This window comes from Triticum aestivum, chromosome 4A (genome assembly GCF_018294505.1).
Source record: "Triticum aestivum cultivar Chinese Spring chromosome 4A, IWGSC CS RefSeq v2.1, whole genome shotgun sequence".
NCBI lineage: Eukaryota > Viridiplantae > Streptophyta > Magnoliopsida > Poales > Poaceae > Triticum > Triticum aestivum.
The window spans coordinates 386,174,142-386,186,874 of NC_057803.1; the positions used below are offsets into that span (position 1 = coordinate 386,174,142).

The 12,733-nt window shown below is 51.3% G+C and overlaps 2 protein-coding genes across 8 annotated transcripts in view; one reads left to right on the top strand and one right to left on the bottom strand.

Moving 5' to 3' along the window:
• Positions 1-4,662: 4,662 nt before the first annotated feature.
• Positions 4,663-6,164, top strand: LOC123086152 (uncharacterized). The gene has a single exon (XM_044507872.1). The coding sequence runs from the start codon at positions 4,814-4,816 to the stop codon at positions 5,342-5,344; it is 531 nt and encodes a 176-aa protein (XP_044363807.1). The 5' UTR covers positions 4,663-4,813; the 3' UTR covers positions 5,345-6,164.
• Positions 6,028-12,733, bottom strand: part of LOC123086150 (ATP-dependent DNA helicase At3g02060, chloroplastic) — a 51,795-nt gene continuing 45,089 nt past the window's right edge. For 3 of the 7 annotated variants that reach the window (XM_044507868.1, XM_044507862.1, XM_044507865.1), the window contains 2 exons: positions 6,594-6,976; positions 6,028-6,502 (listed from right to left, as the gene is read on the bottom strand). In XM_044507868.1, coding sequence (XP_044363803.1) covers positions 6,937-6,976 — 40 coding nt within the window. In that variant the 3' untranslated portion in view covers positions 6,028-6,502; positions 6,594-6,936. The remainder of the gene's footprint in view (positions 6,503-6,593; positions 6,977-12,733) is intronic. The other 4 variants (XM_044507866.1, XM_044507863.1, XM_044507867.1 and 1 more) reach the window with 2 other exon arrangements.

The window sequence follows — 12,733 nt, forward strand, 5'->3', positions numbered from 1 at the left end:
GAGCGTGCTTGGATCTCCTCTCCCTATGAGGAGGCGAGTCGACTTCTTCGTCATCAGTCGATTCATCGCTCTCGGCTCGTCCTCATCGGCTTCCGAATGCTCCTCGCCGCTCTCGCCCCCGCTCACTTCTTCCTCAGCGTCTTGGCCTTTCACTCCATTGGGCATTGAGTACATGTCGATGAGGGCCTGAAAGGATAACAATCAAAGGAAATTCAGTCGACCAAAAACAAGACATCACACGGTGAATCAGAAAGATACTTGATAAAATAGAAATATACCTGCTCCGGCTGATGCGAGTTGTCGAATGGAATCACCCTCCTAGACCCCCGGGGGTTGTCTTTGTTGCCGGTGATTCCCTTCAACCACTTCTCCAAGATATCCTCATTGACATCCTCCGCGTGGATCCGAGTGGAATCCTCGATCCCAGAGTACATCCACATCGGATGATCACGCGCCTGAAGAGGTTGGATGCGTCGACCGAGAAAGACCTCCAGTAGGTCCATCCCGGTCACTCCGTCGCGGACAAGCTGGACGACCCGCTCGACCAGCACCTTGACCTGCGCCTTCTCTTCTGGAACTACCTTCAGGGGGGCGGGGTTCTCCACTCGAGCCAAGGAAAAGGGAGGAAGTCCTGTCGACTGACCCGGGGTCGGCTGATCCTTACAATAGAACCAAGTCGACTGCCATCCCCGAATCGAGTCAGGAAGAATCATGGCTAGGAAAGTACTCTTGCTCCTCATCTGGCGAAGGCCTTTTGCGTGGCTGAACTTTCTGCCGGGGTTTCCGTTAAGAAGCACCCTTGATGAAGAAGACAAGGAGAGGCAGATCCAGTCCCGCCAACGTTGTCCAAATCCCAGGCGTTGCATGACCTCGAGCAAGAAGGCCCAATTTACCAAGTCAAAAGCCTTTGAAATATCGACCTTGAGAAAGAGGCCCGGGATGTTCCAAGGATGCAGGTCCTTTATGAGGTTCTGAACATGCAGGAAGTTGTCATGGATGGAGCGTTTCTTCACGAAGGCACTTTGGCATTTGGAGACCAAACTGGGCAGTATAGGAGCGGGGCTATTTGCTAGCAGCTTGGAGAAGATCTTGGACAGGCTATGAATCAGGATGATTGGTCTATAGTCTCCAACCACACAGGCGTCGGCTTTCTTGGGGAGCAGTATGATGTTCGCGGAGTTAATGAGAGAGGCACAGTGGCCGCGAAGGTTAGCAAGCTGAAGGGTTGCGTCAACAATGTCGGTCCGGATGATGTCCCAGCATGCTTTGAAGAAGGCTCCAATGAGCCCATCCGGGCCAGGCGCTTTTACGGAAGGGAGTGAAAAAACCGCGTCTTTTATCTCGTCCTCATTGAAAGGTGCCTCAAGTTCTGAGAGATCCTGCGTGGTCATCTCCAGGTTGTCCCAATTTAAACTTGAGTTACGGGGCGTGGGAGTACCCAAGTGGTCCTGGAAGTGGGAGAGGAGCACATGTTCCTTATCCTTGGCTGAGATGGCAACACCATGGTCCGTGTGTAGTGTCTGAATGTAGTTTTCTCGTCGGCGTCCATTCACCTTTGCATGGAAAAACTTTGAGTTGACGTCCCCAAGCCTGATACGCGTGAGGCGTGCTCGCTAGCGGAGCTTTATCTTCTGGAAGGATAGGAGACCAAGATATGAGAGCTTAAGCCTATGTCTGAGCCCCAGTTCTGCCGGGGAGAGAGACCTTCCCTCCTCGGCCAGGTCGAGCCGCCAGATTACCTCCTTTGCAATGTCAATCTGTGTTTTAAGCACTCCAACTCTTTTTCTTTGCCATTTCTTGAGGGCCTTTGCAGTCCTGGCCAGTTTGATGTGTACCTTGCGAACTGGGTTGGTTGACTGGACGTTTTTATTCCAGGCTGCGGCCACCGTTTCCTTGAAACCTGGGAGACGAAGCCAGAACTCCTCAAACTTGACAGATGGACGCCGACGTACCTCCGTATCCCCAAGGAGGAATAAGGGGCATGATCCGAGTAGGCCGACGAGATGGCTTGAAGGTGCGCATTGGGGAAAAAACATCCCAGTCGTCCGAGTGGAAGAAATGATCTATCTTTGTGAGCACTGGATTCACTTGAGCATTTGACCAAGTGAATTTTTTGCCTGACAGTCGAATCTCTTTTAGCTGTAGGTGATTTAGCGCAGAACGGAAACTACCCATGAGGCGGTTATTGATGTTTTGGTTGTTCTTGTCAGCCGCTCTGGTGATGAGGTTGAAATCACCAAGAATGAGCCATCGTGGCTTGACAACATACTTCAGCTCTCTAAGCTCGTTGATGAACAGAAGCTTCTCTTGTTCTCCCTGAGGGCCATAAACGCAAGACAGTGTCCAGTCGAGGCCCTCAGCCAGCATGGTCACGGTGGTAGAGATAGTTCCTTGCGTAGCGTGGAAGTCCGAAAGACTGAAGTAACAGTCAGAGACAACATTATCATGCCCCCCCCCCCTAGAGCCAACAGCCAGGAGGACCTTGTAGTTTGCAGTAAAGGAGGGTCCGAGCATGCTTGTAATCAAAACATCATCGACGTGATCAAGCTTAGTCTCCTGGAGGCAAACAATTGTGGCCTTGCAATCTCGGACGAGGTCCCTCACGGCGTCGCGACGGGCAGGGGCATTTAGTCCACGCACATTCCAGCATATAAGTTTGACATTAGGTTGTGCCATATGAGGAAACAATAAGCACGCAGGATCTGAAAACTTGAGACAGTCGACGAGGATGCACACTGGGATGCCGCTTTGTGAACATGAGGACACTAAGTTGCGTACAGTGGTTCTGAAGAACTCGAAAGGGGGCAGCAATGACTGAGTAGCGAATGACGACACACATGGTAGCAAAGCAGTACGTAGAGGAACTACACATTGTCAACTCCAGGTTCTTCAATGGTGGTGGCTTTCTTCTTTTCTGGCTTGGAGTTGGTCGCCTTAACATGCTTCGCGAGAGTCTCGATTGCCAGGATGACCGGAGCAGCGAGGGGCCTGTTGAACAGTGCCGCATAGGCCGTCTGCACCCCGGCATCCATCTCCGACTCCGGGTCGAGCAGGTTGCAGGCACGAGCAATCAACTCCTGGACCGCCGAACTGCCTTGCAGGGCTTGACGCGTCTTCTTTTGCGCGAGCCTCCCGCTCCTCCGTGGCGAGGAGAGGTTGACTCCTTTGGCTCCTTTGGTCCTGGGCGGTTTAGGCACCAGGGCAGGAAGCAGGGGCGCCACAGGGGGGGGGGGGGCTGCCACGGAGTCCAGGAACCGGCGAAGCACACAGGGTGCGGGCGTGGTGCTGTTCTGGAGCGCCGCTGCATCGCCGCCGTCTAGTGTCGTGTGGACAGGGGAGGCCGGAGTCAGAGTTGCCGCGGGTGTTGTGCTTAGGGCCCCAGCAGCGCCAAGGTCGGCAGTGGCGTGGCCACCGGCGTGCGCACAGGGGAGTCGCGTTCTGGTGACGGGTCGGTCATGGCCATCGGAGAGTGGGAAGGGGAACCATCATGGTTCATTGCCTTCAGGCTGGATAGGGGAGGCATGGCGCCAAAACCCGGAGGAGTGTCGTCGATGCAGAGCGCCTCGAGTGCATGGCCGACGCCAATGCATGCGCCACCGTCGGACGAGGCTTCCATCCCCACGGTCAAAGGCGTGGGCGTGCCAGCCTCCAGGGACGGCGAAGACGCCGAGCCGGCCCCCGCTGGAGTCGTGGCAGACGCGGCCGGCAGGGCGATTAGTTGACGCAGTTCAGACGCCTCACGGAGCATCACAGCGCGAAGAGCCAGGCGCGCATCCGCCTCCTTGCCACCGAAGACTCGCCGGCCCTTTGCCTCGGCCAGCACCACCACCCCCATCTGCCGGAAGCAGCCCACGGCGGGGGAGGGATCGGTAGTGTGGCGCCTCCCGCCGTTGTCGCGCCGACCCCCTGACTGCCCGTCACGCCTTCGTGGGGAACGCGAGCGGGGACGCGGAACGGCTGCGTCATGCCTGCGCCCAGAATGCCGGTCGTCGTGCGCACTCAACTTGTCGTCGTCGTTTTCGCCCTCGTCATCACGCCGCCGCGGCCGCAGCTCGCGGCAGGCTCCATCGCCGCTGTCGCGGCCCCGGGGTGCACCCGGCGTCGTGGTGCCACGGGAGTCGAACTCCCCTGGGATGACGACGTCGTCAGTGGACACGGGCACATGGCCGTCGATGGTTCCGCGCTGGCATGTAGGAAACACGGATGTTGGTGGCGAGTATGGCATTTGGCGGCCGTCCTGCATCTCCATGTCAAGGGGAGCTGATGTGTAGTCTTCAACACGCAGGAGATGGATGATGATGCGGAAGGTGGCGCCGCGAAGGCAGCGTGCCGGCTGCCGCGCGGAGATGGTGACGCCGTTGGCGGCGCGCGAGGTGAAGGTCAGCCAGACCACCTTCGGGATCCTGCTCGGGCTGCTCGTCCATGCCCATAGATCGATGTCGCGCGTATCCGACATGAAGATGGAGCGCTCGTCCATGACGTCCAGCGCGCAAGTGCGGCCGATGACGCGCTCGATGATGGAGTGCGTCCAGGTGTAGGCAGGCACGCCGTCAAGGACGAGGCGCGCGCGGAATGGCATGGCTGCACCGAGCGCGTGCGCCAACGGCCGCCACGGCCTGATGAAGACGAGCGTGCCGTCTCCCATCCGGAGCCGGCCCCTGTCCAGAGCTCCTTGCGCTCGAACTTGAGGAGGAACTCCTCCGGGTAGTGGCTGCTGACGGCAACATCGCCCCGCCGCAGGCGAAGCCGGTCGCGTAACAGGCGCTCCACCAAGTCCGGTGCCAAGCGGCGAGGCGCGTCAACCGCCCAGGCAATGGCGGCCGTCTACTCCCAGGAGCGCCTGTCGCGGTCGATGTCGAAAGTGGCCGCAATGATGCAGGTGTCCTCCTTCGGCCTGGACTCCGGCGCGCCGAGGCCATGCTGCGCCATGTCGAGCGGGGGCGAGGCGGGGAAGCCTTGGTGGGGGGCGACATCGTCAACCCAGGAACGGCCCGAGCTCGGCGTGCAGGTGGAGGGAGGGCGCGGCAGAGGCGGAGTGGGTGGCGTCACGTCGCGCACGGAGCAGAACCGGGCGCGGTGGCCAGAGCGGCCGCAGGTAAGGCAGCGTAGGGGCTCGCGGCAGGAGCGGACGTGGTGGTGCTTGCTTAGGCAGCAAAGACACCTCCCCCTCGTCTCCCTTAAGAAGTGCTGCCTCCTCTCCTCGGCCAGGCTGTCGCCGAGCCCGGCCGGACGCCCGTCGCGTCGGAGTAATGGCGCGTCCCTTCGTGGACGGCGCCTCGAGACCACCGTCGTCCAGGGCGCGGCGCGCCCATCCCCTCCTGTCGCGCCTTCTGGTGCGGCTTGAAAGTCGCCGCCATGAATGCCCCCCTGCAGGCGCAACCACCATGGAGCGGAGCCAGGGGGCCTTAAATGCGGCGCCAGACGAGGACGACGCGGCACAAGAGTCCGGTACGAAGCCCTCTGAGCCCACCAGCGAGTCGGGCACGTAGCCAGACGAGACCGGCGAAGCAGAGCGCGGGGGCGAAGTTGAGGCCGGCGTGTCGGAGTGAATCTGGATCTGGCTTACCGGGAGCTTGACGAGGCCTGACGCAGCGATGATGGAACCCTGGCGCTGGGAGAGGAACCAGGGGGCTTGTGGCGCAAGGATGGTGGGCTGGAAAGGAGCTGGGGCAGGTTGGCCGGCGGCAACGGCAACGGAGGTGGCGGCGGCAGGGCCGCCGAGCGCGTCGCGGGAGCAACGGCAACGGTCATTCTCAGTTCGTGTGATCCTCTATCGTTTATGGGATTATCTTCGATCACCTGGGCAGGGATTTCAAACTATAGACGATTTTAGAGACATTAGCAGTGCGGGAAGCATTGGCCCTTGCTGATGATTAATGCTAAAAATGATTAAGGTTTCATCGGACTGTCTTCAGGTAGTCAATGACTTAAAAGGCAATCACGGGAGATGCCCACGAAGCTATACTTAGGGAGGTCAGACTACATGCACAAGCTTTTGAGGAGTGCAATTTCAGTCATGAGAGCAGATCAAGAAATCATGAAGCTGATAGTCTAGTGAAATACTCTTTGTACTTAGACATAGGTAGACGTGTGTGGCTACTTGAGCCGCATGACACTGTAATCATACCTCTGGAACGAGTTAATCAATAAAGTTTTAGTTCCCCTAAAAAAAAGAGAAACCTACCCTTTGCTGAATCAAAGGGATCAAGTAATCAATCACTCAATCTCCCCACCTAATACAGCGCATTCTGATTACAAAACTATACGTTACCAGTCATGAACCCTATGCACCTGTTACTCGCAATGCTGGATTTTCTCCATCAGAAAGCCTCAGAAGAATCTTGGAGATCTTCTCTGCAATAAGAATCTGAACCAGAATTCTTTAACGCCATTGATGAACAGCATTTCAGGATATCAATTGTGCATCACACCAGCCACTGCTAGCTAAACGAAACTGTCAGTGGATGCAGAAATGTAGTTCACGCCTTTCCATTTGGGCATCCTGAAAATTTTCCCAAGGAAGTCAGATATTGAATGCCATATATGAAAGTACTGGGGACTGGAGGAGAATCTGGAGCTTTAAGGTAATATACCAGTTTATGTATAGGTATAATCTGTCACACTACATTTTCACAGATTTTCTTAACAATGTTGCATATTATTGGTACACATTTGCCTGAAGTGACAATACCAACACACCAATGGCTGATTAATTGCCTGAAGTGACAACACCAACAAAAGAAGAGACCGTCCCATGGCCAATTAATTGAAAAATCGACCGATTAATTGAATATCTGTGTCTTGCCTTTTCATTTTCTCGAACATGAATAGTTCATTCCAGGTTATAGTTCTTGTCCTTTTCCAATCAAAGAATCTAGTATCTCACAAGGGCTGGCATTATTGCATAGCAATCCGCTAAGCAATGAAATAGCCAGTTCAGAAGTAGTGTGTCTGGCAGATTGACCAGAAGTTCCGCCTACAAAATAGAAAAACCTGTTAATAAGGTAATACCTGGAATAAAATATTTAAACTGGTAGAGTTAAATTCAAGTCCTGAGGTCCCAATCTTTGAGGCTCAAGCTACTTTCACGCCTGCACTTTAATCCTAGACAATAACCAATGTGAAAGGATCAAAACCATTTTTCTCAATGATTGACTGCTAAAAAAGATCCTAGATTTGTGCTACGCTAACATAGCCATGTATTCCTTCGAATACCACGACATACATCTACGACGGTCCAACTCACCTACGAATTAATACCCTCTGTCCTAATCCTTCAAAATCGCATGCACTTCTGTGGAATGTTAAGGCAAAGTTCTTGGTGCAGGTATCAATCAGGTTCATCAGGCAACGCTGCCGCCCCCCATGAGTGCCGTCTTTGTGTACTATGGCTGGACTGAAGCTTTTCCCTCGTAATAACTCCAGCGAACAATTAGGTAAGCTAAAAATTCATAACTCCCAACTCTTTTCTTTGTTCAGTGTTCACGAAGATGAAGCAATTTGGAAATCCGAAGAATCCTCAGTCTAGTTTTTTTTCGATTCACCAGCAGGTTACCATCATCAAGTCTTCAATTGATGACTCGGACTAGCACGAAACTATGTCTCCGGCCACGACAACACCAGTAACCATTTCTGCATCAACTTTGAGAACATCGATGTTCGGAATTTCCTCTCTGCCATTTTTCACCATTTTGAAACAGCTGGTATGTTTCTTTTTACTATAAAAAACAATATTTGATTATTCAAAATATTAGTACTAGGTCCGTAGTCAATACTTAGCACAATTAGGTGAAGCAGGTTGAGACATGATCATCACTGGCGACGACGCCGAGTACATTGCCTTTGTGAAGGCCCGTCTTAGTGAGCAGTTTCTTATGTCTGATCTTGGCCCTCTTCACAACTTTCTTGGGATCGAAGTCTGTTCTACCTCTTATGGCTTTTTTATTTCCCACGAAAAGTATATCCAGTATCTTCTTGCTCGTGCTGCTCTTACTGATGAGCGCATTGTTGAGACTCCCATGGAGCTCAATGTTCACCTCCGTGATACTGATGGTGACCCCTTGTCTGATCCGACACGTTATCGCCATCTTGTCGGGAGTCTTGTCTATCTAGCTGTCACTCGTTCGGATATCTCTTATCCGGTCCATATTCTGAGTCAATTTGTCTCTGCTCCCACTTTAGTTCACTATAGTCACCTTCTTCGTGTTTTTCGATATCTCCGGGGCACGATCTCTCACCGTATGTTCTTTCCTCGCTCCAGTTCCTTCCAGCTTCATGCCTATTCGGATGCTATTATTACTGTGTTTTTCTTGGTGGTTCTCTCATTGCCTGGAGGACCAAGAAACAGACTGCAGTTTCCGTTCAAGTGCAGAAGCTGAGTTGCGAGCTATGGCAATTTTGATGGCAGAGGTGACTTGGTTACGGGGGTTACTTCAGGACTTTGGTGTTTCTGTCACTACACCTACTCTGCTATTGTCTGACATTACAGGTGCTATTAGCATTGCGCATGCTCCTGTGAAGCATGAGCGCACCAAGCATATTGGTGTTGATGCTTTCTATGCGCGCGCTGGTGTGCAGGATCAGGTTATTGCTCTTCAATATGTGCCTTCCGAGTTACAGTTGGTGGATTTCTTTATGAAGGCCCAGACTAGACCGCAGCATGGCTTCTATCTCTGCAAACTCAGTGTTGTTTATCCACCACGAGTACTATTTATATAGCCATGTAGCCTTGTGTATTTACCCCGTTGTATAAGGGGGTTTCTGCATATCCTACACATGTATATATACTGGCCTATGGACGCATGGGAATACAAGTTGCATATTTCCTAACACTCCTCACCTTCGGCGTCGCCAATATCTTCGCCGGCACCCTCCCAATGGGTGTGTGATGCACTGCGAATTGGCTATTCCGCAGCCGATGTCGCCGTGATGGACCCGATCCCAGTGTCCGACCCTGCTTGCTTCATCACATCGTCATCTTTGTCAATGGCAAGCGAGCTAGATGCGGCACATGCTCTAGTTCGCGTGTCTTCGCTGGTCAGAGAGTTGTTGTGGCTTGATCCCCAATGTTGTGTTTCCGACGACAATGCTCGAAGAAGCGCTTGAGCTGGAGACTCGGACAATGTTTGAAGGGAGCAAGACGGCACGGGTGACGCGCAGGACGCCCACCGTGGCTTCATCGTCAGCATCGACGACGATCACGTCCCATCGGCAAGTACATTTGAATTCTCTAGCTCCCTCGATCGGGCAGATGGCCAAGCACATCCCAAGCTTGATGGTTTCTCAGGTAGGGCAAACGGCCTAGCCCACGCCTCCTCTACTAGCCGAGTTGCAGGGTAGAAGCCCCAACTTAACTTCGCCTCATTGGTCGCATCTGATGTGGGTCAACAGGAGGCATGTGCGCATCGCCAGCGACCATGTTGTTCATCACTGGAGTTTAGCACGCCATGTAGAGGTCGAGCTCCGTCTGTCGTGAGATTATTGAGCTTTAAGCCCATTTCACTATTTCCAATAATTCCTAGGAAACCCCATAGGCCAATGTGGCCCATTCATGCATGAAGGGAGTGTAGAAAGTTTAGTCACATTCCGGTTCCGGAGAGTGTTGGACCAACATATAAGGTTGGTTGCCTCACACACCGTTAAGAGCTTGAGAAGAGGACACACATGCGCGCTCCTCCGCCGCCTGCCTCACCACGCCTCGCATGGGCATCGTGTTTCGTGATTGAAGAGCCATGCTAGGACCTGTACCACGTGTGCGCGCTGCCTTCTTTTTGTCACGCAAGAAACAAATTGAAACATTTTGCACTAATGGAAAACTAAACTGAACAATTATTGGGATGTTTCTCTCCATCTCCTCATTAGTACTTTTAGTTCCATTTTCAGACTATTAGAGGCCGCTTCCCTTCCATAGACAGCCACTTCGTCTTCTATGTGTCAGCCTCGTTCCAGAGCCTGCCTACTGCTTTCCCATCTCACTTCACAGCGTGCACCACAAAGTGAGACAGCAGCCCTCTTGTGATCCTATACGAGAGAGGAGCGATCAAATCTTTGGGGAGTGCTCTCGCGGGATTGTTGGATTCTTCTCTACAGTGCTTGTGCACGACTACTACCCCGATGCTGGCAACCTCTTCAGCAACATGGTTACCGATGTGTCCGACTCTTCTTCTACCGCACTTGTTCTTTCCCTTATGCTAAGGATTGCTTCTGGATTATTTGTACTAGCAATTGATCTGGACATTGTGCTTTTATCGTACATGCCTGATTATATGTCTAGCAATTTTGCTCGTTCAGTTGTACATGCTTTTATCTTTTTATCTGTTTAATCTGTTTATCATGATTTATGTATCGCATTTTTGGATTAATTTGAAGGGGAACCTTGGCGCAGCGGTAAAGATGTTTAATCTGTTTACCATGAGGTCCTTGTGACCATGAGGTCACGGGTTCAAGTCCTGGAAACAGCCTCTTGCAGAAATGTAGGGAAAGGCTGCGTACTATAGACCCAAAATGGTCGGACCCTTCCCCGGATCCTGCACAAGCCAGAGCTACGTGCACCGGGCTGCCCTTTTTTATTTTTGGATTAATTTATATAGAAAATTGCTCAAATATTCAACATCTGTAATGGTAGATCGTCGAGCTTACACATCGGTGCTCATGTCAGATCAGGTATCTGCAGATGCCAGCGATGGTCGTGGGCGGTGGGCCCTTCCTCACATGGCTCCCGACATAGATGGACAAGGGGGTCACGGTGACAAGTACATTGACGGCTCTCAGAGTGACTGCTATGGCCCTCGTGGGGGCTTAAATGGCCAGGGAGACCATAGTAACAACGATGATGCTCCCATGATCGCGGCGTGGGTTACAGTGGCCATAGCACCAGCTACCAACAACAGCGGGGCGAGTTCTACAGCGATGGAAGTTACCCGGAGGACGAGGTGACAGACTCACGCTCTGCGGTGTAGGCTACACGACAAGGCAGAGGTGGCCACTCCAATGAGAGTACTGCCTATGCCGTTGGTTGCAGGGTAAACAACGGAGGCGGCGGCTACAATGGCTATGATGGTAGCCGAGGTGGCGGGTGTGACCCCGGAAACTTAAACCGCTCGAGTTCGACACCACTATTGATAGCTACGTTCGTTGTGGCAACCCTGGCGCATACCTGGGCTATGGATTTGTCGGTTAGTTGATTCTTGAAAAGTAGTCCAACCAACTAAACTGAAGCTGGAGAAAAAGTACCGGTCATACAAAGAACCAAAGGCGCCGACTTGAATTTATATATATATATATACCCCGCAAAAAAAGAATCTACACACACACACACACACACACACACACACACACACCGTATCTTTTAGCTGGCCCTTCCATCTCTCAAAGTTATAGCTTCAGTTTGATTATCAAATATCAGTTATTATGGAGTATGGGAATAAATGTTGCAGTTGCTTGTGTGGACTATAAAAGTCTTGTCAAGAGCAGTCTTGTCAAGGGGAGCATTTTCCCAATTTGGAATACTAAATTGTATTGTGATGATATAGATCTAAGATAATCCGATCTCTTGGATTTGTGAATCCTTGATAATAAAGGGTTGGCCAAACCGTTTGATAACTTAATTATGCTATGGCCAGCAAGAATGGAAAGTTTATAGTCTGATGATAGTCATTGCTGATGATCAAATTCTTAATCAGAATTGTGCCCTTTTTGTCTGATCATGCAAGTGTGCTGTGTGGCTATGTCATTTGTGTAGTCAGAAGAGTTGGAGAACGAGCAGGCTTTGGTACAAATGGCACCTTTGACTTGTCATACCTTTGACTTATGATGTGATACCAGTTTATGAACTCATTTCTCCTTATATTGTCTTAAGGATCTGTCTTCACTTTCTACTTTTCCCTGATCAAGAAATTTTTTCGGATGCTGGTTTGTGCTTTACACAATCATCCTTTCAGTAATATGTATTAACTTTGATCACAACCTTAATGCAGTAAAAGCTGGTTATGTACACAAGTTTATCTCCCTTGCAAAGGAAACATACATCTAATGTTCACAGTTATGTTGCCTTTTTGTTAATTGTAATTTCTTCATCTGTTTTTATGTAGGTAACTAAGAAGAAAAACTCGAGCAACACTTTAGGTGCACAGACACATGACAGCACATAACTTGCTGAACCTGAATAGTTGAACAAGGTATTGCACTCACCATCCGTGATTTGAATGGATTTATGGAACAGGTTGTAAAATTATATTACCTGCATTATAAGAGTATTATCCAACAACAAAAAAGGGGCAGCCCGGTGCACGTAGCTCCCGCTTGTGTAGGGTCCGGGGAAGGGTCCGACCACTTTTGGTCTTTTCTACCCAGCCTTTCCCTGCATTTCTGCAAGGCAACAGCTTTACCGCTGCGCCAAGGCTCTCCTTCAAGAGTATTATCGAACAATACAGAGTAAAATTATATGTGGACAAGTTGAGGATACTGCACGTGGAAGAGCTTGGCGGCCGATTCAACACCAGTTGTGCATAGGTTACAACTTGCAGGATGGGAAGCACAAGAGTGGATACGATTGGATGGGATCTTGAAGAAAAATTACGAGTGAGTTCGGCATGATCCTCATGGTTCCCTGCATCAATCCTTGAAGAAGCCATCAGAGAACAAGAGAGATTACTTCGCTTCAACTCCAGCTCACTGGTGATTTGAAGGATTTGCCTCTTCTTCGGGCTATGTTAAGGCCAATGTCGCTGATTGA

Coding starts and splice junctions, on each gene's coding strand:
- LOC123086152 (XM_044507872.1), top strand. CDS start 4,814: ATGGCGGCCGTCTACTCCCAGGAGCGCCTGTCGCGGTCGATGTCGAAA.